Consider the following 26,860-nt stretch of genomic DNA (forward strand, 5'->3'; position numbering starts at 1 on the left):
GGGCAAGTTGTTTAACATCTCAACACATGACTTTCCCTATATGTGCCATGAAATAAGATCTCATAGGATTGTTATGAAGAATAAATGAGCAGACTTCTGGTCAAGATGGCGGCATAAGCAGACATGCCTCACCCTTTGCACAACCACATCAAAATTACAACTAAAATATAGAACAACCATTACTCAGGAATGTCAGAAATCGAGCTGAACGGAAGCCTGACAACTATGGAATTGAGTTGAATGGAAGTCTGATAACTATGGAACTAAAGAAACCACATCCATCCAGACTGGTAAAAGGGGACACAGATGCAGAAAGGACTAGCCCCACACCCACATGGATAAAAATTCAGGAGGGACATCTCAGAAGCAAGGAGTCCCAGCCCCACATTAGGCCCCCAGCCCAGGATTCCAGTGCCAGGCATAGAAATCCCCACAACTTCTGGGTGCAAAAACCAGTGGGAATTGAGTCAGTGGAAGAAACTTCTGGAGTCCCAAGCAGTTCCTCTTAAAGAACCTACACACGGACTCACCTACTCAGACTCACTCCCTCTGAGCTCTAGCACCTGGGTAGCAGCTTGAAAGGCGCCAGTGGTATACAGGGAGAAAGTGAACTGTCTGGCATCAAGACAAGCAGATGCCGTTGTCCCTTTGCTACACCCTACCCCAACAGTGCTGGTAAACTGGTGCCAATCTGAGATTCCATCAACCTGGCTAGCACTACTTGACCTGCCTGGAGATTCCAAGCTGCTCTGCCCCACCTGACTTACGGGTCTACCCAAGCTGCTTTTCCATAAGAATGGCTTGTCTTGGCTCATACATCCTATCAAACAAGCAAGAGCTGGCTTCAGTGAGCCCTAATACCTGCCAGATTAGAGTCACAGGTTGGCTTTGCCTGGGAAACTTCAAGCCCTGCACAAGTAGCAGCCATCTCAGATTGCTTATAGCTCAGGCAAGGTGCTCCAGGCAAAACACAAGTGGAGGCTGACCTTGGCCTACACCACCTAAGAAATCCCCAGGGCCAACTCATCCAGTGGACAGCTACAGACCATGTCAGAGCACCACCAGTTTGCACAGCTGATCCTCCACTGAGGGCAGAGGTTGGTGGTCAGTGGTCACAGCAATCCTTGCAATTGACAGGCTTGGGTAAATCCCTCCCATTGACCTGGCCAAGAGCAACCAAGGTTCAACTACAAGAGGAAGGTGTACTCAGCCCACATGAAGGGCACACCTCATGTTCCCAGCTTGGATGATAGGGGATGCCGTGCCCTAAAGGACACCTACTCCATTAGGCCACACTACCAAGACACAGAGTCAAAGCAGCTCTACCTAACACATAGAAACAAACACGGGGAGGCTGCCAAGATGAGGAGACAAAGAAACATGGCCCAAATGAAAGAACAGATCAAAACTCCAGAAAAAGAGCTAAATGAAATGGAGATAAGCAATCTATCAAATGCAGAATTCAAAACACTGGTTATAAAAATCCTCAAGGAACTTAATGAGGACCTCAGTAGCATAAAAAAGACCCAGTCAGAAATGGAGAATACACTAATTGAAATAAAGAACAATTTACAGGGAAACAAGAGTAGAGTGGATGAAACCAAGAATCAAATCAATGATTTGGAACATAAGAAAGCAAAAAACAACCATGCAGAACAACAAGAAAAAAAGAATTTAAAAAATGAGGATAGTATAAAGAGCCTCTGGGACAACTTCAAGAAGTCTAACATTCGCATCATAGGGTTACCAGAAGAAGAGAAAGAGCAAGAAATTGGAAATCTACCTGAAAAAATAGTGAGAGAGAACTGCCCTAATTTAATGAAGGAAATAGACATGCAAGTCCATGAAGCACAGAGAGTCCCAATTATGATGGATGCAAAGAGGCCTACTCCAAGACACAACATTATTAAATGTCCAAAAGTTAAAGATAAAGAGACACTCTTAAAAGCAGCAAGAGAAAAGAAGTTAGTCACCAGATGGGCGGGGGTTGTAGGAGAATGGGTGAGGGGAGTTAGAAGTACAAATAGGTAGTTACAGAATAGCTATGGGGATGTACAGTACAGTGTAGGAAATGGAGTAGCCAAAGAACTTATATGCATGACCCATGGACATGAACAATGGTGGGGGGATTGCCTGAGGGAGTAGGAGGTGCTGGGTGAAGGGGGCAAAGGGTGAAAAACCAGGGCAATTATAATATCAGAATCAATAAAAATATTAAAAATAATTAAATAAAAATATTTTAAAAAGAATAAATGAGTTTGTCTTAGAGAAGTCTTATAAGGATAAATGAGCTAATTTTATAGGGCTGTTATGTGGGTTAAATAAGTTAACACACCAAGAACAGTTCTTGGGATATAGTCAAAGCAGCTTAAGTATTAACTACTAGTTTTATAGTTTCTTAATATATTAAAATATAGAGTATTTACTTATTAGTGTTTGCTGGTTTTCATTTCAGTTTTGCATATAATGCTTGAAAAGCTGGTTCTATCAAAAATGTATTTTGTGGTAACATAAGTAGCTCTTTCCTCCAGTTAGACCCTGCAGAGGACATGACTGCATCTGTAGGGACGTGTCTACCTGTGCAGCCTACGAAATGGGGAAGAGGACACGGCCCATACATTTATTCCCCAAAGAGTAAGGGTGGGGAGGGGTGCCTTGAAAATCATTTGCCAAAAGTTTTTATAATGAAAATCGGGTACTTTTAAATAAAATGAGCTCCTTTTCTAATGATCTAGAGGCTCAGTGCCCAAGTCTGTTGTAAATATTTTTCTCTTTAATCAAGGCAGTTAAAATGAAGCACACATTGGCTTGTCATCCAGACTGGAAGTGAATTCATTCATTCATTCATTCAACACATATTTTTGAGCACTTAACATGTCCCAAACACAGTCCTAGGAACTGAGGTTATCGAGGGTCATTAGCTAGACAGACCGCCTTAATGAAACGCACATGCTGAGAGACATCACAAACAGTGAGGATCTACTGCCTTTGTAGAGGTTGAGATACTTCTTGCGAGCCCAGCTTTGGCATTTTTCATTAATTTCTGTCCCGGTTGTTACCTTGTTCCAAATAATGACTGCATTGTGAGATACTGGCGTGTCAGCTTTATAAGGGGCTCTGGAGAGCACTTAATTTAATGGCCTCGTATTACAAACAACTCAGAGAGTTGAAGTGGCTTGCGGATCCCATGTCGTATACCTTTTTCCCCCAAAGCATTAGTATGAAAATTTTCAAACATACATGAGATTGAAAGAATTTAGAGTGAACACCCATATGCCCAACACTCAGAGTCTACCTTTATGCTATAAGTTTGTGTATATTTTTTAAATGAAGTTTTCTTGGGATTTGCTGATTATTGATCTCTTTTGTAATCATGGAAAATTATTTACAGCACACTAAAGGGTGGATTTACATTTCTAATTGAAGTCAGTTAATATTTTTTCATTTTATTAACAAAACAAAAGGAAATTTAAAGTCAGAAACGGTAGACAGCAGTCCTAGATTTATAATAACTATTTCAATTTAATATTGGACTTAGTTAAGTGTTTGAGTGACTCTTTTGTGCAAGAAAAACGCTAGCTGGTTTTGGAAATATAAGGTAATTTATGTTCTGGTCCCAACTTTAGAGCTCTTACCATCTGTGCAGAGAGAAGAGAAATCTGTGCATTGACTTGTAGTTAAATGTATACAACAATAAAATTTAGTGTCAAAAACTGATACTCAAACTATGTAAGTCCTTCGGTAGACTATTCCTCTGTTGCTTGTTAATTTACAAAGATTTGTGCTTAATACTATTGTCCCATTTCACATGTTTTCATACACTGAGTAGCCCAGGTCAGTGGGAATGAGAAATTGTGATTTCGAAGAGTAGGAGATGGAGAGGTTGGGGCTAAAGACCAAAAGACTTCAAATCTCAGGACTTCGACTTTGTCACATGACTGTCTAAGAGTTGGTGAGTGATTAGGAATACAGGAAGAGCCTCCATGGATCACTAGGCCGAGGGAGACACAGCTGGGGGTTGTGTGGAGGAGGAACTGGATGGAGGTCTTCAGTTAGAGGGGGAGGCCAGATAGGAGGAAGTTGCAGATGCCAGGGTGCCCTGGTAAGGGTAGCACCCTGGTGATGGAATAAAGGGAATGGATCTTAGGGAATTGCAATACAAAGTGTGTGTGTAATAGACATGTGAGAAGCGAGGGAAAGGGGAGAAAAGGTGGAGCCAGTGGTGGGCTAGAGCTGGTTGGTGCCTGCTCTGGAGGGAAGATGACATGCTTCTCTTCCCTTCTCAACTCCATCCTCAGTGACGGCGTATCTGCAGTTTAACATCAGCTGCCGTAGAAATATTCACAGCTCCGATAGCAGCAGACACTGCAAGTCAGAGAGCCAGTTAGTCTGCACACCACGGGGTGAAGCCAGAATTCTGAATTTTGGTTACTATTCAGTGAATGGAGATTTTGGAGAAAGTACGGAGCTTAGTTTGGGACCTGTTGAGATTGCAGTAACACCTGGGAACAGTCTGACAACATGGCGGATTCCGTGTATAAATGCCATTCACTCTCCTTTGGGTAAAACTATAAACATGTTGTTCAATGAATTGCTCTTATTATTACACTGTCTCACAGTTGAAACAAAAAGATGAAATCCTTCTGAGGACACATGTTCTGCATTATAAGTGTAATTTCATTGCAGAAACATAAAAACACCATTGTTTTTCAGTAAAAGTTTTTATAGTTATAGTAGTTTCTTGTGGGTCAAAGAGTAGCTAAGCCACAAAACAAAATAATAGTTCAGCTGAGAATTCATGGTAATAGGAGCTGCCATTATCAGGGAGAAAGAATCATGTGCTATTATTCTGGAAGGAAAGCAGAGTGAGGCTGTGAGATTTCACAGACTGCAGCTCTTACTTGAACTCTTAGGCTGGAAGATCTATCTACTCCTTCCTTCCAGAGTTATTCTTTAGAAAATTAAAACAGTTTAGGTCTTTAGCAGAGATGTGTGAAATAAATGATGAAGCATCAGTAGAGTACAATGCATAGACTGGTGTTTAGTGTGGAAAAACATGAAAGACCTATTCAGTGAGACGATGTGTTACAAAGCAGTGTTGCTGCATGGCCCCAGTTTTGTATTAAAACATACTGTGTCGAAGACCTTATGTTAAGTGAGACAAGCCAATCAAAGAAAGGCAAATACCATATGATTTCACTTATATGTGGAATCTAATGAACAAAACAGCCGAACAAACAAAACAGAAACAGACTCATTGATACAGAGAACAGGACAGCTGTCGGAGGGGAGGGGTGTAGAGGGATTGGGTGAAAAAGGTGAAGGGATTAAGCAGTATGGACTGGTCGTTAGAGAATAGACAGAGAGAGAGAGATGTAGATGGCAGCACAGGAAATACGGTCAGTCATGTCGAGATAAATGTGTATCAGGCCAGGTGGGTACTTGAAGCAGTGGCTGGACCACTCTGTAAAGTTCATGGTTTTCTAACCTCTTTGCTGTACATCTGAAACTAATATGGAATAATATCGCCTGTCAACTGTAATTTTTAGAAATCCCAAAACAGAAAAGAAAACCCACACTCTGTGTATGAATGAAAAGCCTGGAGGAGTCCACTGTTTACAAGAGCCACTTCTGCTTGGTGGGACTGTCGGTGGCTGTTCGTTTATTCCTGTTGCGCTGCAGAATTACCAGCGCTGAGAGAAGTGTCGTAATACAATGGGAAAAGATGCACTATCCTTATGTGCAGCTGCGTGTGGTGTTGCAAGTAACTTGAACATCTCAAATTTTACAGGGTGTTCCTGGTGCAAAGGGAGAGCGAGGAGAGCGAGTAAGTAGCCCGTCTGACTCTGCTCACCAGCCAGAGCTAACCGCACACCTTTCATTGCTTGGTCTGACCAAGGTCGCCATTTCCTATCAGGATCATTCATGGCTCTCAGCCGTTTCTTCTCTCCCCGCTCCCTCCTCAACTCATTTGACCACGCGCCCATTTTCAAGTGGAAAACACCTGGTGGGCTGGACGTCAGGAGAGCTGGTTACTGGTTGCAGATTTGCTCCCATCCATCCAGATGACCTTCAGTCCATTTCTTCCAGGAAAAATAGAGAGAATTAAAGTCCTCACCAAGTGGATTTTTAAAAAAGATTTTATTAATTCATTTTTAGAGAGAGAAGAAGAGTAGGAGAAAGACAGGGAGAGAAACATCAATGTGTGGTTGCCCCTCACGCACCCCCCTACTGGGGACCTGGCCCGCAATCCAGGCATGTGCACTGATGACTGGGAATCAAACTGGTGATCCTTTGGTTCACAGCGCTCACTCAATCCACTGAGCTACACCAGCCAGGGTCACCGAGTGGATTTGATAAAGAAATTATATAACAAATGGGAAAGGCTACAGAAAAGTAAGACATCTGCACAGATGCCAAGGAGTAGAATGGGACTCAGGCTTTTCCAATATTGGCATCCAGAAGGACAGTGGCGGGCACAGACTCACAGAACTGTCTATGGACCTTAAATCGGGTTCCTTTAGGGGCCTTATCGCTGCTTTGAGAAATTGCACAGCTGCTAATATAATTGTGTTGTCAGCTATAGTGGAAACAGCAGTGACCTTGGGCTCATCCAGTTACCTCTGTGAACCCTTGGGCAATGTGTTTAACTCTGTTTGTCTATAAAATGGGTTTAACACCTTTCCTCTGAGTTGTTACTCAAATTAAGTAAGCTATTTCTCGTGAAAGTACTGCATCTTTTATAAGCTCCAAAGAGCTACAAATGAGGCATTAAATAATATACATACAGGTTTGTTTCAGACCTATTAAATTTTTTAGAATCTGGGACCAGAAATGCTTCCTTGAGCTTTATAAGTTAATAAAACCTCCCATGAACCTTTAATAATAAGTTAAGGAAGGCACCAGGAATGTCAAATTGCATGCATTGTCCTCTGCATGCACCACAGTGGTCGATTCTACCTGTTGCTTGGAGCTGAGGAGCCCAGGTGGGAACAGTGGATGAGTCAGGTCTCCCCCTGGAAGCCCTGCCATGTGGCTGGGCTTGTGGCCGAGAGTCAGGAATCTGCTTTTCTTCTCCTCCAGGGTGACCTGCAGTCTCAAGCCATGGTGAGGGCGGTGGCACGTCAGGTGTGCGAACAGCTCATCCAGAGTAAGTGCGGTATAGTTCCGGGGGCCTTCTGTCACTCGTCCAGGTGGAGACGTGCCTTTCCAGTGAGTGTAATGATGGAGGAAAACACCTCAGCACAGACACGCAGGTTTACAGATGGCCGTCACCGAGCCATCCAAGAGACCATGCAGATCACCCCAGATTTCTGCATTGGTGGTACAGACGCCAAATTCCTCCTGTCATCGGTCCAAGAGCTCTCTGTCTGCCCAGATAGACTTGACTGCCCAGATCAAATCTGCTATTCCTTCCTCATCTTCCCAAATGGGTCAATTTATTTCTCAAGCACTCAGCACCTGAAAGCTGCCAGACTGAGGCCTCAGAAGCTACCTTCGAAAACATGACTTAGGGTGTCGATTTCTATTAACTCCCAAGATTTAAATCAACGCCTCCTTCTTACCCATTTCTTTTGGTTAGCCCAAGGTCCTCTCTTTTATGCTTTAAGATTTATGCCAGCACACACACACACACACGGACAATCTTCACGAGACATTTGATACGATACTTCTGCTTTGTGCCAAAACTCACCCTGGAACGCACTTGGTATGACACCTGTCCCATTTTTCCACTTTAAACCTGAGCGTTTCCACAGGCCAGTGTTTCAGTGCCTGAATCCTGCTTATTCACTTACCGCTCATCCATTTTGCACGTTTCCACCCTGGCTTCTGACTGTATTTTGTCTCCATAATCTAAGCGGAGGGCCCATCTCTTTGCCAGTGATTTGTTCAGTTCCAGGCAGATGTGAGGCCAAGCAGAGATGAAACGTTCCTCTCAAACCCTGCCAGCTCTGGCCCTTGGCTGTCAAGCCCTCCGCCCCATCGTGGCCTTTATCTCCAGGGCTGACTTCACCCAGTGGCTGCCTTAGCAGTTTCGAGGTTATATTTGATTTAAGTCAGGGAAGCTTGGGAGTCCTGTAAGGGTCTGAGAAGGCCCTAAGGCGAGGGTCCAAAATTCCATATGTAGTCAATAAAACCAGATCTCTCCTTGGGCATTGCTTGGAATACAGGTCTGTATAACCTTGGGAGAGGTTTCATTAAAACAAAAAATCTCAGGACGAAGGAATACAAAGCTACCAGGCAAAATAGTCATGCTCCCTGTATTTTAACTGTATTTCATTTCATGTCATATTGCTCAAATTGAATGTGCATATGAGAGAAGTTACCAGGTAAATGAAACTGTTCAAGTGCAATGCCAACATAAGATCTTTAAAAACACAGTAAGTTATGAAAGAGAAATTGAACAGTAAGTAAACTACACCAAAAGCTAACCTGAATCTTGGGTTCTTTTGTAGGTTTCTCATTTCAAGCGTTCAGTGTAAATGAGCAGATAATTATTTTAAAGAAAGCTAAGGGTTAAATCCTCATATGACTCACAGACCGGAGTGTGTAGAAGATTTTGCAATCGTTGCTGTCTTATGCAACTCGAGAATAAAAGTCTCGTATAAATATATGATTGTTTATGACATCACTCAAAAAGGAGAGTTTAAAATCGAGAGTTTTCCCCCTCAGGAATTCTCAGATTCTAGTAAACGACTGTTAGGGACTGGGAGCCGGCAGGGGGTCATACAAGAACACCGGAGTAGTTCTGTGAAGTAAGGAGGCCCTGCCGTCCATGCAGTTGTGGGAGGAGGAAGTAGAAGCGATTGTATGGGCAAGACCCGACCTCCCCAGAGGCTGCATTTCTCACACCTCCACGCCCCACGCACTGCTGCAGGTTGCTCCGGGCTCCTCCTCTCATCCTCAGAACTTGATTTATCAGTTTGCATCGAATGCCTTTCATACTCAGTTATCTGGTTTTCAGTCCAGAGCTGATCCAGGACAATTATGCTAGGAAAGGTCATATGGGAAACTGTGAGGCCAAAGTGATGACAGCTGGAGAAGTGACAGAGGACATCCCCTCGTCTAAGGAGGAAACTGAAAATGTCCCTGCCGAAATGCCTGGCCCCACCCAAGGCCCACGGGCGCCGCCACTGCTGGTCTCTGAGTCATTAGGAAGCCAATCCTGGTTACCGTCATGGTCCTCTGCTGAAGAATGCTTGAATACATGTCAGAAATAATCCCTCTAAAAATGGTTACTCTTCCTTGTTTAAAGAAGATCTTATTTATTTATTGTTAGAGAGGGGAAGAGAGGGAGAAAGAGAAGCAGAGAAACATCATTGTGTAGTTGCCTCTCACGTGCCCCCTGCTTGGGACCCAGCCTGCAACCCAGGCGTGTGCCCCAGACTGGGAATCAAATCAGCAACCCTTTGGTTCACACGCCGGCACTCATTCTGCTGAGCCACACCAGCCAGGGCACTATTCTTCATTTACGTTTGAATGTTTGAGAAGGGATAAGTAATAGTTACCTAGAAAGTTCATTTATGTGGGAAAAGCTTGCCTCCTCATGATGCTAGAAAAATGAGGCATTATGGCATCAAGCATTTTGTAAAGCTATACTTCTAATTATGAAAATATATCCCTCCAGACACAACTGAGTTAAGTGACTATGGGAGAGAAAGCCAGATTAAAAAAAAAAAAAACAAATAAAGCTAGTGGGAGTGTCTGTAGCTGGGACCCAAGTAAAGGTTGCTGCACAAACGCTTGGCAATTGGGAGATGAGCTGAAACAGCACTTGCCTGCAGATTTGTGAGCAAGAGGGTGGAGCAGACTTTGTAGGCTGGAAAAAACACAACTTACAGAGAAATTGCTGGAGAAAAGGGGCAGCTGGGTGAGGATTTAGGGGGTCAGATAAATGCTAGGGGGGGAGATAAAATTCACGACCTCTGTTCAAATGATATTTATGAGATGCTGGTGTGGGCTGTGGAATTCCAAACACATGAGATGAGACTTGAATGCACTCCAGTTGTTAATAGAGTCCAAAGTGAAATGTGAAAAGTTTTGAATTGGAAATCGGCATGTTTCGGAGGGGTGTGCGTTCCCCTTTGGTGGGCATCGAACCGAGCTGTTTGGAGCCTTGACAGATACCCCTCCAGTCCTCCCTTTGCGCGGCAGTGGATTGAAAGCTGTCTTTGTCCTTCCTGTCTCAGGTCACATGGCCAGGTACACAGCCATCCTCAACCAGATTCCCAGCCACTCCTCATCAATCCGGACCATCCAAGGACCCCCCGGGGAGCCAGGGAGACCGGGCCCTCCTGGAACCCCTGGGGAACAAGGGCCCCCAGGTACCCCAGGCTTCCCAGGAAATGCAGGTGTACCAGGGAATCCAGGAGAACGAGGTAAGCTGGGCCACCCCCTCGCTGAGAGCAGTGAAGCAGAGCCGAACAATGGTGCCTCAACAATGATCAAGTCCGAGAAAATGGGCCCCAGTTCATTTTACCCCCATCTATTCTGTGGCTTCTTATTTTTCCCCAAGGTTGAGGGAGTTGAGGAATCTACTAAGTGTTTATCAGGAGCCACATCTGCATGTATGAAAAAAGAGGATCAGAAGCCCCAATCCCTTGAAGAGGCTTTTGTGCTCATAAGAGAACCATGCCCCCTGTAGATGGAGGAAGTAGGAAAAGATGCCACTCTCTGGACATACATGGCATCACGTATCCATCACGGCTAGCAGAGAGCTCTCTTCCTGGGTCCAGCACTTCTTTTGTGCATGTCCACGCTAGGTGACATGGCTAGTGGTGGCCCTGAAGCGAGACCTGAGTCAGATTGTTCTGTGATTCACATGTGCCTGTGTAGATCATGCTAGCTCTCAGCTTCAAATTAAATACAGTCTGTGGCTCATCTTCCTAGGATAGAAGGTCTCATTTTATTTAATAATCAAATGGGCCAATGTTTTATATTTCCTACCAAAATGTCTTTAAAATAGAGATACTACTTAGCCTGTTCTTCTGCCCTTTACAGGACCTCACAGTATAGCATAATACAATAGTAAGATCAAAGAGATGTGGGAAATTGGGGCTAGATATTAACCACAAAGAGATGGGAAAAGAGGCAACTGATAAAAGTATTTTCTAAGACACAATTTATGGAGTGTGGATCTGAGCAAAAAATTAGTTACCTGCCCTGGGAGTCACGTTGCTTTTGTGAGATGGGTAGGGTGTGTTCCTTTTATAAGATCTGGGATGTAGAATGCAGATGACGAAGGTTCTGTTTCACATTTCACTCTTGATCCACGCCAACAGGCCAAGCGCATTTCTTGCATCTGCAGTTTTGTGCCCATTGTTCCACTTTGGAAATGTCCTTTTCATTTTCTGTCTTCTGTATGTCTGCGTCTGAGTTCAAGGCCTAGCCTAAGCCCTGTCTCATGTGTGAGGTTGGCCCTATCACCCCAGACCACAGATATCTCTCCCACCAAACCCCTGATGCCCTGATCATCTCTCTCCCCATTTTAACACCCATCAGCTGTTAACAAACCATGAGATTTCTGGGAACAGGGATCAGGTCTGAACTGCTTTGCACATTAACAGCTACTCACTAGATTATCGTTTCTTTGACTCAATTCTGATTTTCCTCTCTGAAGGCTTTTCTTGTGCGAGGGCACTAAATCAGCAGATGCAGAGATGGGCACAATTTCCCTACAGGACGCCAAAGAAATGGCAGCCAGAAGGGTAGTCCCCTCTGTCAGCAGGGCACCTCTAGTGGTGCTGGTGACAGGTCAGCCGTGACTCTGGGAGCACAGAGCCAATGCCTGCGTCACCCTCCGCAAGTCACAAGTTGTCTTTGTTCTTTTCGGAAACCCTGTCCTTGTTCTTGCCAGGCTGAGTCTCTCTTGCTCTGCAAGATCACTTGCATGCCTAGACCAGGAGAAAAGCACTCAGGAGTTCTCAAACCGTGGCCCAGACAACCCTTGAAATATGAATTTCCATGATATAATCTTAGCTACCTATGGATATACAAGGGGGGTACCCCCCCCAAAATGGAATTATCTTCTGGAGGGTAGGCCGTTGTAGCACAGGCTTCCCCTGCTGGGTGAGTGTTCTAGGAACCCATCTGTATCGGTGCACCAGCTGGCCTTGTGAGAAGCTGCATTTGGATTTTGGATTTTTGAAGATTCTTTCAATGCGTTTGCCCTTTTCCTGAAGGATGATTTCCGAGCACACCCACTCACACCGTGCTGAGTGATCAGCAGTTTTTGACCAAAACCAGCATGACCCCTGTGCCCCGCCCTCCTTATTTCACCTGAGCTTGTGACAAGCGACTTTTGTGTTTCCCTGGATTGAAGAAAGTCCTCAAAGGGAAATGTTTTGCGGAAGAGGTGAAACAAAAAATGGCAGAAGCCCTAAAAGGCATTAAAATCAACAAGTTCAAAAACTATGTTGAGCCGTGGGGAAAGTCTTAATGTGTGGATTGCATCCAATGGAGAGTTCTTCAAAGGTGACTGAAGTTTAAACATGTAAGAATAAGTACATACTTTTTTATAAATAAATTATGGGTTTTTGCCCCCCGCCTCCGCCACCTCATATGTATTCCAAAGAGTGCAGTATAGAAACAGAACTCGGAAACTGACAAACACATGGAAGATCACGGTGAGACAGAAGATGAGATGCCCTCTGAGCAGGAGGGAAGGTGATTTTATCCATCACCACCTGACGGGTGTGGTTTGGGGTTTAAGGTCAGGGTTTATAGGCCAACATCCCCAAAATAGTGGACCAGAAGAACCATCCATTTAAAGATTTTCATGTTTAAATCGTATACCCATAACAGCTGGAATTCATATCTGGTTTGTTTTGCACAATAAATCAGCAAACGTTTATTGAACGCAGCGTTTATGCAAGACTTTTGGCTTGGCAGTGTGTGAGATAATGCTATAATCACGGCTTTCACGTTTAGGCCCCAGACGCATCTGCCAGCATTGTGCTCAGTCCTATATATATGCGCATTCTCATTTGGATAAAACAGAAGACGTGGTTTGGAAGGACTATTGAGTGTTACTGAATGAATGTACAAGCTAGGAGATGGTAAACTAGAACCAAATAATGTTGGAAATAAATGCTGTCAGAAGGGGGTCCGTATTCTCCCCAGTTTTCGGTGAGGAAGCTGAGGCTCATCTGATTGTCAGTCGTCCAAGGTCACTCAGCTGCACCACAGGGGACCAGAGTGTACATGCAGATCCGTGTGATCGCAGAGTATCTGTGCTTGCTCCACTCTGCCCTGATGCTACCTTGACTCCACTGCCTAGAGGGGGTTTCACGTGAGAGGCCAGAACTGAGGAGCATCTGGTGAGCCCTGTTTCATGGTGGTGTCTGATAACTACATTTCAAATGTCGTAGCAGGCTATGGCCCTCCGTCTGCAAGATCCTTGTGCGCTCTGTTCTGCTGTGTTGCGATAGCCTGGGGGCATCCGTGACCTGGCAAAGGACCCGCTTGGGGATGAAGCCGGGTGATCTGTTGGATAAATATGAATGTGATCAAAACATTTCCTGTGTTTGCACATTTGGGCATTTGATAAGTGTTCCACGACTGTCGCACGTGTCTGGGCTATGTAAGAGTCCAAGCGGGGAGTTACCTGTAGGGATACTGGTCATGGGACTGGCAATTTGAGGTGTACCTATAGATGTTACACTTCTCTTCTAGTATCTCAGACTGGGGGCAAGTAGGGGAAAACCTGGAGGAAGTCAATTCCGTCCTGTTTTACTTCTGTTATCTTAGAAAAGAAACCGTTTGTGATGCTGCTGTAGCTGGAAGCATCGTGACAGGTGGACAGCTTGGGGTTGGAGGCATCGGTCACACGAGGGTGAGGATGCTGGCTTTGCCACTTACTAGCTACGTCATTTTGGCTGTTTGGTCTTACGACGTAACCTTTGTAGATCGTCATTCATTCCTCTACACATCCGGCACGGTGCTGGGTGTTAAGGGAAGACCAGTGAACAGGATATACATTCCTGCCTTCGTGCTCCTAGCATGGAGACAGATCTTAAACAAACAAAAAAAACACATGACTAGTTTAATATCAGTTGTAAGAGGTGCTGTGAACAAACTCGGGGTGTTATATGAGCACAGAAGAGGGGGCCCTGACAGTCAGCTGATGTTTTAGCTGAGCGAGACCTGAAAGTTGGGAGTTTGGTGTGTAAAGAAGAGAGTCAGAGGAGGGCGGACTAGGCAGAGACAGCAATAGCACGGCCAAAGGCCCTGAGATGGGAAAGGGCTTGACACCTTTAAAGCCATGGTTCTCAACCCTAGCGAACATATTTGCTTTCTGTAACAAATAATTTTGCCACATCTCTTCTGTTGTTCTAAAATGAAACTCGTAGATAATAAAAATAACTTATCTTCACACATAATTTTAAAAACTAGAATGCACTCTAGTGTAACATAAAACAGTAAAAGGGAAGTCATTTATAGTCTAATAATTTACTCCCTGCTGCAAATTCTCAGCGCGCCAACACTGAAAACATAATGAAGAGGTCAGAAGGAAGTTATGTTTAAGAATTACTGAGCATGCACCAGCTACAAATGCAGGTTCATGGAACTCTTTAGTCTTGCTACGTTTGTCTCTATCGTGTTCACAGTGAAGAGTTACTAAGATAGCAAGTACATCATTGACATGACACAAATAAATGTAAATGACCTCCTCCTACTTTTCAGGCACCTGTTCCTGGGTCAGCAGACCTCTCGCTTGTCTGCTATATTTGTTTTTCTTATGAAGGCCTTCTCCAGAGAAGCCTTCTGATGCCGTCCATCCCTGAAACCAGGTGATACTGGCGGTGTCTTTTCCATCCAGTGCCTGGGAAACACTGAGTGGGAAAGACTGGCCAGTATCGTTCCAAAGACCTTCCCCATAGGAACTCGTTAAGTCCTATCGGTGTCATTAGCTCTTTACATTCACTCTGTGGAATCAGATATTTTGGGTGCTAAGAATGCTAGTCACTCCATCGTTATTACTGAAGGCAAAAATAAAAATCATGTTGGAATATGATCTTTAATCAAGAGAACATTTCCCATTTTGTTTGCTACCCAGATTCATTTTTTGTTGTTCTTTAAGGACATTGACTTTGGAAAGTTAATGCCCTCAAGCTTTTCCTGCCACAGACAGCCACATTCCTAATGGTTGAGTCAGGAAAGACAAGATTTAAGCGTCCGGTTTTTATCACTCCGAACTTTCTGTGGTTAACTGGAAAATAGATGGACTTTGTTGCAGACAATGAGAAAAAGGGGAAGCGAGGAGGGGGAGATGAGCAGTCCCAGCTGAACTTCTTCCCCAGGCAGCCACAGGTGGAGCGGCACCCAGCCATCCTCTGGGTGCCCTGTGTCCACGACAACCGCTGGCAGAGTCAGGACGGAAAAATGCTGCAGACTCAGGATGCTACATCTGCATCCTTCATGCTCAGGCCTCAGTTCACTGTGAATCAGTGAGGAGGCTGAGAAGTCCACAGAGGAAACTGGGTCCCAGATTCATTCAAAGCCAAGAGAAGGAAGGGTCCTATATTCACCATTCCTGTGGTGGAAAGGAGCTGTTGGCACTGACGATACATTTGGCAGCAAACTTTGGTCACAAGTTCAGAATGAAAGCACTGCGGCTGTGAGCCAGGAACGCCTCAATGGTAAGCATCTGTGGAACTTCTTAATGACCCTTGTATCCTGCTTTAATTCCTGGAAAAATTATTTTTATGGGACAGATTAATTTGATTAAAGAAAGAGGGCTGGTAGAGCTCTCATAATAATTTTCTGGTTGTTGCTTAAATATTTACAAGTCTTCCCTGTGATCTTGTGTTATAGTTGATATTGTGTTGCATGAGACATAGTCTTTTCATTGCTGTTAAAACCTTGCTGAAATACATGTTTGCTTTCCTGCTCTCTCGCTTCCCCATCCCCTGCCTCTCATCTTCTGAGATGAACGCCAGAGAAGCAAAGATAGAGTGTTCTCTTTTCTCACCCGATATTTATCTGGTAAAGTCCAGTTTCAATGTCCTTCGGAACAAGACCTTTCCCTGAAGGTTTGTGGATTGTGTTTTCCTAGTATCAAGTAAATTCAAGGCAATGGATGCTCTTTATCTTTGTATTATCTTTTATTTTTGTAGGGTTTGTTTTCTTATTACAAAGCGACTCTACATGCATCATGGCTGTAGAGAGAAGTTCTGTGTTAGTGATCTATTACTATGCAACAAATTACCCTAAAACAGCACTTGAAGACAACAACACATACAGGATCCCGGTTTTTATGGGCCAGGGACTCAGGAGTGGTTTCGCTGGGTGGTTCTGGCTCAGGGTCTTCCAGGAGGCCGCAGTCAAGACGTTAGCCAGGCCTGCAGCCAGCTCCCTGAAGGTCTGACTGGGTCTGGCAGCCCTGCGTCCGAGACGGCTCACTCCCAGCGCCATTGGCAGGAGCCTCGGGCCCTCCCTGGCTCCTCCGCTCACAGTCTGCAGGAGAGGGGTGGGTCCCTCCACAGGGGTGCTCGAATGTTCTTGAAACATGGTGGCTGCTTTCCTCCAAGCCAGCAGATCCAAGAGACACGGCAGGGAGGAGTTCACCATGCTTTTTTGTGACTGTGTGGTCTCCGAAGTCACAAGCGTTTACTTTTGGCATGTTCGGTTAGGAGGGAGTCCCGTAGCCCTGCCCACGGGCAAGCGGACAGGGGTTAGGATGTATGTGTCCAAGAGGCGAGTATCACAGAACGGGGGAATATGTATTTGATCACATTCTTTTACATCGAAGCCAGTCCTCTGGCCTTGCAACGTGACAGGGTGATGCTCTCATTCCTAAGACCGATTTCCGAGCAGGCTGCCTTCTGAGACACGTGCGAAGGGCTGGCGCACTCTGGGCCTGCCTGTTTTCGCTATTTAAATGAGTATTTTTCTCTCCCTCCACCTTTAAGTTATTCAAATGCCAGATGTAGCTTTATAGAGGGCAATATAAGGTATAGATTTAAGCACCTTGAAAGAGTAGCACCTACTGGAAAAATGTTTCGGTAGACTTAACAGTTTTTTGTATTCCTGCTTCAGGAAGCAGTCAGGATAAAGTCATTTTTCCAAATAAACACAAAGAATGATTTTTAAAAAGCAAGTGACAAAATTACCCTCAAATTGTGTTCCCCTCCCTCTGTAGTTAGTCGAATAAGGCTATTACAATAACCAAGAACTGTAACTGGTATTTTGTCTTCTTTTTGCCACGAAAGCTAATATAATTGTTTCTGTAGCTTTCACATTTTTTGGAACACTTAATTGGAGGGTCTGTGCAATAGGTGCTAGCAGATTCCTCACACTGAATTTCAGTCACTGTCTGGAGTAGTGGGGTTGTGCTAGAAATACTCCTCGAGGTTAATGCCATTTCGACAAGATATCTTTGTGTGGTCCTGGTTCACATTTTCTAGCCAAACCCAACTGCTCAGTGCTCTAGGTGTTAGTCAGCTTTTGCTGCATAACAAACCACAAAAATCTTGGTAGCACACAATAAGTAATTACTTTTTATCACATTTCTGTGGGAGGTGGAGACAGCTGCGCTCTGCTGGGGCCCTGGCTAGAGGGGAAGTGGCTCCCCATTCTCCTTGTGGCAATGGCAGAGACAAGACAGGGCCACCCAGCCTCCCAATCCTATGTCAGGCCTCTGTTCACGTCATTGCCACTAGCATCCCATTAGTCAGAGCAAGTCACATGGCCAAGCCCCAAACCAAGGCCGATGAAAGAGTCCTAGCGTGGGAATGGGGGCATAATTCTGCTGTAAAACAGTAAAGAATTTAGACCACTAATTCAGTCTACCCTGTTCCTCATACATGCCTGTTCCTTTCCCACCACACTCGAGGCTGATCCCCATTGTAGCCTGTTCTGATGCCCCTTCCTTGGTGTTCATGTGCTCTTTCCACCCTCCAGAACCCTCGTTCTTCCCCTGGCCCATTCATACTCAAGCTTCAAAACTCATCTCAAGAGTCACCTCTGTCAGACTACTCCTTCACGTGGCTTATTTGTTTGGCCAGTGTATGCATTATTGCTGTGCTGCCCTGTTCCAACTGGACTAGACTGAATAAGGTCCTCCTCATTTTTGTGCTTCTCTGTCCCCAGGCACATGCCTTCATTCACAGCATTTCCTGCTCTATTGCAATCGTTGATGTACTTATCTTTCCCCCTGGACCGTGCCTTTCATCTGTACATTGCCCCACATGGAGCCTGAAAAACAGTCACTTGATAAATGAATACACAGCAGATCCCTACCTCATCAGCATGGGAAACACATCACTTAGCACCCAGGTAGAATGTACGGTAGCATACACTTTCTTGAATCATCTTTGAATGGTTTCATTTTTGTTAATTCTGTCTCACCATGAAGGTTACATGCTCCCCAAAGACCAAACTTAATGTCTCTTTTTCTTTCATTCCCCATAATACCCAAAATACAATAGTTATTTCATGAGTCATAAGTGATTTATGCTGTTGATTACTGCTAGCGTTTTGGCTGCCTTCCTCATTCACCCTAGAGCCACGGTACAAGCAGAAACCCATGTGGTTATAGTGCGTCAGTCCTGAGACATCTTGTTAATAGTCCATTACTGCCCAGTCGACAGTGTCAGCATTTTCTTCAAGTCATCATCATATAAATTTAGCCCAAAAAGTAAGGAGAGATTTTTAAACAGGAGTTTTGGTTATACTGGTTAGGAAAGGCATATAACATAGCAAATGCATGGGACATTTCAGTGCTCAAATATATGTCTAAGTCAGATGTCTGTGATTGAAGATCAAAGGACTCCTTGGATATATTGTCTGTGTGTGTGTCGGGGTGCGGGGGGAGAGAGAGATTGAGACTCTCTTTCTTTTAAATGTACAAAAGTTCTTTGCCATTTTCCAGATTTCTGGCCTTGAACATAAGCAAGTGAATTGGCAAGAAAACATACTAGTTTATGTGATAACAGTAAAGCTGTTTATATTAGCTTTGATAAACCATTTTCACTGAATTTTTTGACATGACTTTTTTTTTAAAAAAGGATTTTGATTATTTTATTTTTAGAGAAAGGGGGAGGGAAGGAGAAAGAAAGGCAGAGAAACATCACTGTGTGGTTGCCTCTTGTGTGCCCCCTGCTGGAGACCTGGCCTGCAACAGAGGCATGTGCTCTGACCGGGAATCAAACTGGCGACCCTTTGGTTCACAGGCCAGCACTCAATTCACTGAGCCACACCAGCCCAGGTCTGACATGACTTTTAAAGCAATAAATGTAATGATTACATAAATCAAAGTGCATTTGTATAGTTGGGTGAAAACATACACGGACATAGGTATATTCTTTAACCCTTTTTGTTTTCACCGAATGTTGATTTAACTTTGTCACTAAATTACTATGTGACTATAGCAAAGTAGTTTGACTTTTCTGAACCTCTTTGCTGGTTTGGGAAAACATAAGGATTCTAGATGCAAGTTGTACTTATTTAATAGTGCATTTGTCATGCTTATTAAGAAGGGCTGTTGATCATAACACATTTTGTTTTAAACTCTGCAGACCCTGGCCCTGTCCCAATGCCCTGACATAACTCTTCTTTTCCATGCATGCAGAGCATCATATCACTTTTCAGTTCTGCAAGGAATGATGACCAGACCAAGCTCTAAGTTAATGATATTCGTCTGGTTGAATATTCATTCTGAACCCAAAATGGCCATTTTTTCTAAGCCATAAAAATTGGCTCACTTTCCTGCTAACTTTGAATTCTTTATATTTTTCCTAACAGTCAATGTTGGATGGGCAATGGTGGATGGGCAATTATAATTTTGAAACTGGAAGTGATAGGTTTGCATTGAGCCTGACATTCTCATTATGTCCCTGGAAGGTCATAGTGTCGGGGCAAAAGTAGGTGGGCAAAAGCCAGGACTCCTGGTGCCCCATCTCATCCCCCTTCCTATTTGCCATGCACCTGTAGTTGTGAACAGTCAACCTGCAAACAGGTAACCAGCTGTGTATCCTCTTCTTTCCTCCCTCCCTTCCCCCTCTACACCCTCCACCACGGTCCATCCTAATTTCCCTCCTCCCTGCTGCACTTCCTTCCTCCCCTCACTGCCCTAATGCCAGTGTGTCTACTTTAGAGGTCCGTGGTCAGAAGACCAGAGGACCTCCTGCCTGCATTACAAATGGTACAAAAACCCAAAGTTTATAATGTTCTGTTGTCTTGCTCTTGATCTGGTTAGCACGTTCCCTTGACCACCGGGTGGCCCACTGGGTAGAAATATGATTCCCACACATTTTCTGCTAGCTTTTCCGTGAGACTAGCGCAGTGTTTATTGGTGGTGTTAAGCTTCGCAGGATTCCAGCCCCCTTAGCCAATTGTGCTGCTTGTTGGCACCCAGCAGGGGCAGGTCCAGGCTTTGTGGAGCCTGAAGTTTAAACAGATTGGAGTTCTTCTTGGGGGAAAAAAAAAAGAGTATGAAGTTAGAAACCAAAAACTGTAGCAGGTATAGAGGGAGGGGCAATATGCAAAATCCTTAGTCTCCTGCTTGAAGTTTATCACCAGGGGACCTAGCCTGGCCTCTCAGGTTACCACTCCCCAGCCTGCAGTTGTCGCTGTAGTAGCCAGCTAGTTCCCTGGGCAGACCCTGTTCTGATGTCTGCAAACCATCGAGAGTATGCACTTCTATCTGCCTCTTCTTTATCTGGCTAACACCGGCTTTTTAAGTCTTCACTTCAAGGGTGAGCTATACTGTAAAGTCTTCTTCGATTCCCCACTGACGCCTCAATTCTATGCTCTCATATTTTGCAGCTACTCCCACACTGCATTACGGCTACGCTAGCCCTAACCCTAACCCCTACAACATATGATGACCTGCCACAGAGAAGGAAGGGTGCCTTTTATTCTGAATTCTCAGATATTGGGGCTGGGCTGGGCAGTTTGCCCTTCTCTCTCATTTTTCTGTGCATCTCTGTTTTCACACTTCCTCACCTTCTGTTCCGGGACAGCCTTAGCCAATGGGAGGCATTGAGAAGGACCAGAGGGTGTGAAGAGGGGTAAAGTCAGGATATTTCTCCCCTCACCCACACCCCAGCCTCCTCTGTGACTCCAGTTGTGGCTACAGACTGTATGGCTCCTGCTTCTGCTGGACAACGTCTCACTCTCAATTCTAGATCCCACCAGAATGCCCTAGGCAATGGGCTCCAGTCACACCCTTTCTCCCCAGTGTCTTTGCCCTCCCAGTGGTGAGAGTGGCTTCCTGCTGTTGCTAAGCTATGGGTTGCCCCATTGCCTTTATTTGGTTGCTTAATCCTATTACTAATGTAACCAAGTGCCCATTTTAAATTCCCTCTGCCAGAAAGCTCTAAATGGTTTATGTTTCCCTGGCTGAACCCTGGATTATAGAGGTATACTAGATGGCCAGTTGTTTCATGGAAAAGGCAATAGGAAGAGGGACCCTTAAGCAATAGTTTGCAAAGTTGTTGACTTTTAAAGCAACTGTGTATTTTCCAGCCTTGGCCACCTTAGGCCCAAACGTGGAGCCGCACATGCTGACAATAATCCTATGGAGTAATATGTACAGATAGCAGAGCCTGGATAAGTGCAGAAAATACTTGCTGAATTGAGTCGAATAAACCTGCCATCTTGTAGCTAGGTATCCATCCAGGACCTTGCACCTAGTAGGCATTCAAACATACGTTGACTGAAAAGCATAGTTGGCGCGCAATACATCGCCAGCATCTCCCAGACAATAGACAATATAGTAACACAGTTGAAGCCTTGTCTCACAGTGTCTGTGAGTTTTTGGTAGAATTACAATGAAAGCATTAACCAGGCCTTGCATATCTGTCTGAGCATAGACCCTGGGAGTTGCCCAGAACCTCTGGGATCATGAGGGAGTGACCGTGCTCCACATAGTAGTGTGAGAGTCCAGCCTGGAGCGCTTGGTGTGATCAGGGAGCAAAGGAATTAGCAGATTCTCCTTACTCAGAGGTCAAAAAAATGGGAGCCCAATAACCAAGGGCCAGACCCTGAACGTGTAGTCGGTGTGAGCAGGGTAAATCCTTTTGAAATTAACCCCAAGGCTTGCTTCGAGCAGAGGTCAAATGTGTAAACCCAGGGAAGTAAGGTTAGGGAATGTGACAACCACAGGGTTGATTTCGGGCCAGAGAAAATACGCAGACTGTTTCAGCAGGCAGGTCAGGAAGCCACAGCTACAGCAAACAAGACTGGAGACACAACCTGGAGGCTCAGCTTGGGGTGGAGGGAGGCAGGGAGCGCCGCCGTGGTCACCGGCACAGGCTTTAGCACCCACCTGCCTGGGGGGAGAACTTAGCTCTGTTACTTCCCAGCTAAAAACGAGTGCCTTAACTTCTCTGTATTACAGCCCTCTTTTAGGGCTAAGGGTAGTGACTGCCTTCTTGTTTTACTGCAAAGACTAAATGAGCTCATACATAAGGCATCTGCCATCCAAAACCTAATGAGGTCATGTGGAAGCATAGCTGATATACCAACTAGCCACATCTTTGGTCTGTCATGGTCTACAATCAGACTTTGTATTTCATTCATTCATCCACTTGTTTGACAGATATTTCCCGAGTGCCTAATACGTGCCTGAAACTGGGCATACAATGAAGAACTGAATCAAACAGTTCTCTGACCCAGTAGACCAGTGAAAGGAAATATGAGAGGGTCAGTGTTAGGTTAGTGGCAAGGGAGAATCAGGCAGCCTTGAAGTCATTTCCAATGAGACTCCCAAGGAGGACACACGTGGCACACTTACCGCTCCGGCGGGCGTGTTGATACTGCGGGAGGCTGTGCAAGTGCTCTGGCAGGAGGCAGGTGGGAACTCTCAGTACTTCCCGCTTCCTAGCTCTGTGACCCTGAACGTGTTTAAAAAAAGTAAAATCTATTCTAAAAGGTTTAAAAAAAGAAATAAGAGAGTAAGATATTAAGATTTTGATGAGAGTAAGATCCAAACAATAGATCTTAAAAGTTCTCATTAAGACCAAAAGACAAAAAAAAGATGGATAATAGAAAAGACTTTTCTCTGATTGTCCTAAATAATATTGGTAACTCTATAGAAAACTAAGACTATTAGCTAAGTCATATTTTGGTCAATTAAATTTTCATTTATATCAGTTATATTTATTTTTTTAAAATGGCAGAAAGTACAAGTTATTGGAGTCAATAATACTCATCTCTGAGGGGCACTAGTAGTTCACATTGCCACACAGGGAACTTGTCAGAAAAAGCATTGTTCTCATAAGCCAGACATGTGGAAGTAAAAGCGAAGCTCCAGCCTAAGGAGTTTGGCTTGTTGACCCTTCAAGGTCATGCTTGCATGTCGCAGTCAGCGGCATGCTGATATGGATATTCAGCTGTTCAGCTAGTCTTCTGGTGTTTAATAGGCATCTGCTCACTACGTGTGAGACTCTGCTTGGATCTGACACTAAAGAGGGGGTGATCCCTGCAGTCAGCGGGCTCGAAGTTCCAGACGGGATGAACACAAGAACAAGCAATGCAATGGGCTAAGTGCCAACAGAGGTACTGATAATACGCAAGCAAAGAACTCAGTCACTTGTTTGTTTGCTTGTTTGTTCCCTCCCTAGATATTGGTTATGTACTATGTGGAAGTCTCCATAGCAGTGATGGGGATATGGCCTTGAATAAAACAGATAATCCTTTCCCTCTTGAATCCCTTACACTTCTGCCTGTTATGGTTGTGGAGAAGCTTTGAGTTGGGTCTTGAAGAATGAGGAGTATTAATGGAGACAGCCCAGGTGAGAAGGGTGTGTCAGAAGGAGGGAATACCCTGTGCATTCGGAAATCCCAATGCCTTGGAAAGGGTGCTGGCACGTAGCTCCGGTGGCCCCATCTCAGCACCAAGCAGCCCCATCTTGGGTCCTCACAAAGAGGTGTGTGAGGGAAGTCCTTATGGGTGACACCTCATTTTGTCTGTGAAGAGTGGCTATGTCCAGACCCCATTGCCTTCTGTCATCTCACAGACAGGCTCAGGCTGACGTTTCAGGACAGTCGATTTCCCTTCTTTTAATCAAGGCCTACAAGGCTTATCAAAATATATCCAGATCTTTTTTTTAGAGATCTGAAGTCTGTAAGCTTAGCCTTCAATTTCAATCCTTATCTTAGGTATTTACATATTGATTTTTAATGTGTTTTTTTTTTCATTCCAAAAGTAGATTTATAACCAAGTTCATTTCCATGGATATGGTATTCCTTCAGTCTCAGAACCATAAGTGAACCCAGGGACAAATATTTGTATATTAGCCTACCTCTAGTTGGATCATAACTTAAAGGATAATAAAATCTAAAATTCTTTGATGATATATAATTGTATTCTTAGAATTTATTTTTAGGGTATTTTGAGGGGCTGGAATATTTTTGTTAGGATTTTCCTCTTATATTAATGATAGTATCAAATTACACTTGTTTTTATCTACATAACTTAGAAAATTAAAACAACTAGACTTTCTACTCCCCAATCTGCTCCACCTTTTGCTTTCTTTATAAATGAGCAAAGAATAAGTCAGGAAATTCTTATCAGGAGCTTCTTCCTGAGAACACTTTCCTGGAGGTCCTCTATCCAGCCCAGTCGCCTTGTGGAGAAGCAGTGTCGTTAACATTGATTCTTGAGGATGACCGCAAGGTCACGGGAGGCCTCTGAGTCAGCCCACGGTTAGTCATGAGCAGCCTGGCATTAGTCATTGGTATATCTGATTGTGTTCCCTGTGGGGAAAGTGACTCCGATTCTAATAGTTTCTGCTAAATTCCCAGATGCGCGTTAGGGCATACTCATTTGCATGTGAGGGAGCACCTAGCAGCTACAAAGTATTCACTCTAATAGTAACCAATTAGCTACTAGTTTAGCTCATTGGGAATACCCAGGCGATGTACTTAAGGTGGTTTTCTGCCTGAACGACTTGACTAGCAATCGAGCATTAAATGTTGGCCAGTCTAAGTTGTGTGCTTTTGAATGCGGATTCAATGGTATTTCACTTTTGAGACATCACATTCCTCCTTATCAGTTCCTAAGAGAAGGATGAGGCCAGAAACAGGAGATCAGAGGCTCTGAGGCCAGTGCCCTGCCCTCCTTCTGCTGTGCTGGTCTTTTTTGAGCTCAGAAAACACCAAGGCCACGGGCAATAGGCGTGGGTGCTGGGGAAGCATAGCAGTGGGTGGAGTAGCCCTGAGGGCCACTAATAAGGAAGAAGGGCTTTTTATTTATTTATTTTAAAGATTTTATTTATTTATTTTTAGAGAGAGGAGAGGGGAGAAAGAGAGGGAGAGAAACACCAATGTGTGGTTGCCTCTTGAGCACCCCACACTGGGGACCTGGCCCACAACCTAGGCATGTGCCCTGACTGGGAATCGAACCAGTGACCCTTCAGTTTGCAGACCAGCACTCAATCCACTGAGCCACACTAGCCAGGGCAGGGAGAAGGGCTTTTTAAAAGATGCCAGGATACCTTGACCCCAGGAGGTGGTCACAAGGAACACAGCAGTCATCAAAGCTTCAAATCAAGGGATAATTATATGTGCTGATTATGATTATGCATACCATGTAGAAAGAACTACTAGTGGCTCATGAGTCTTTTTTTTTTTTTTGTCAACCAATTCTTCATCAGCTAATTCCAGAGCAAATACTACACGAACACCTTTCCTTCTGGATATAGAAAGTGATTATTTTCAAGGGCTGGGGTTCTTGCATGTTGTGTCTTCTCATTTGTCTACAGCGAATATGTGCTACACTGAATAAGGAAAAAAGTTATTTGTGATCTTAAACATTCTTAATCACTTGCACATCTGCCACCTATCCGATTGGTTATCTTCATGTATTCATGTTCCCTTCTAGGCTTTGCCAAATCACACAGTTTCTCTGTTAAGTGGAATTGCATAGAGATGCAGTTCCACATTTTGCTATTTCAAAGCGTTGTTGCACATGCAAACCAGACACCAGAGGTCTTCTGAGGTGTGAGTCAGGGTAACCCAGACCCCAGGCTGATGCAACGCACTCTCGGCCTGGCGGGGTCTGAACACGGCATTCGGCCACCTGCCCAGCGGTCTCGTGATGGAACCTGCTTCGGCAATGAGGTGTCAGGATTTATGCTCCTTTGTTTTTTTGTGAAAATGTATAGTTTGTTAATAGCACCATAAATTATTTGGACTAAGAAGTCTGTTTTGTGGAAAAGACACAGGAATAGGTTTAGATTTTTATGGGGCTGAATCAGCCAAATCAAACACAGGCTTTCCCGAAGCTTCCAAGTTTTTAATGGAAACTCACGCTCTTCAGAACTTTGCTGCCTAATTATAATTCATGCCTTTTGCAGATACATTACAGGGTGGGCCGAAAGGAAAATGTTAGACATGTCCACTTGTGACTTCTATTGTGCTATTTGTGGAGTGCCGACTGCATACATTGAATGGCCTGGCGTGTGCAAAGACTGAGGCCAGCTCCTGGCGGGCCGAACCACTCGAAGGAGGAAGATAACCTTGCAGTATTGCAAATACAGGCTGCATGCTGAGATACAGAACCAGCCTCCTGTCCGTGGCTGTGCAAAAGTCACCAGTGTCAGGATGTAATTTACAAACCCCATGGCAACTGTCTCCCAGAGCAACCCACATCTCTGTCTTCATTAGAGAGGGCTTTTTAAAACCTAGAAAAATGGAGTACCAGGTTTCATTTTAAAGAAAACTTTTTCTTTTTTCTTCTTCTCCTTCTCCCTCTCCCTCTCCTCCTCCCTCCTCTTCCTTCTTCTAATAAACAGGTCTAACTGGTATCAAGGGAGAAAAAGGAAATCCAGGCATTGGAAGCCAAGGTCCAAGAGGACCCCCTGGGCCAGCAGGTAAATATTTCTACCTAACAGAAACTTGCAAATGAAGA

General features: G+C 44.4%; 1 protein-coding gene across 4 annotated transcripts in view; it reads left to right on the top strand.

The window, feature by feature from the left end:
• The window catches only part of COL14A1 (collagen type XIV alpha 1 chain), a 195,185-nt gene that overhangs the window by 164,170 nt on the left and 4,155 nt on the right, over positions 1-26,860 (top strand). For all 4 annotated transcript variants that reach the window (XM_045861220.1, XM_045861219.1, XM_045861221.1 and 1 more), the window contains 4 exons: positions 5,792-5,827; positions 7,084-7,150; positions 10,191-10,379; positions 26,745-26,822. In XM_045861220.1, the coding sequence (XP_045717176.1) occupies positions 5,792-5,827; positions 7,084-7,150; positions 10,191-10,379; positions 26,745-26,822 (370 nt within the window). The remainder of the gene's footprint in view (positions 1-5,791; positions 5,828-7,083; positions 7,151-10,190; positions 10,380-26,744; positions 26,823-26,860) is intronic.

The sequence above is a fragment of the Phyllostomus hastatus genome, unplaced genomic scaffold, assembly GCF_019186645.2.
Source record: "Phyllostomus hastatus isolate PE091 unplaced genomic scaffold, TTU_PhHast_1.1 phas_scaffold_21, whole genome shotgun sequence".
Classification (NCBI taxonomy): Eukaryota; Metazoa; Chordata; class Mammalia; order Chiroptera; family Phyllostomidae; genus Phyllostomus; species Phyllostomus hastatus.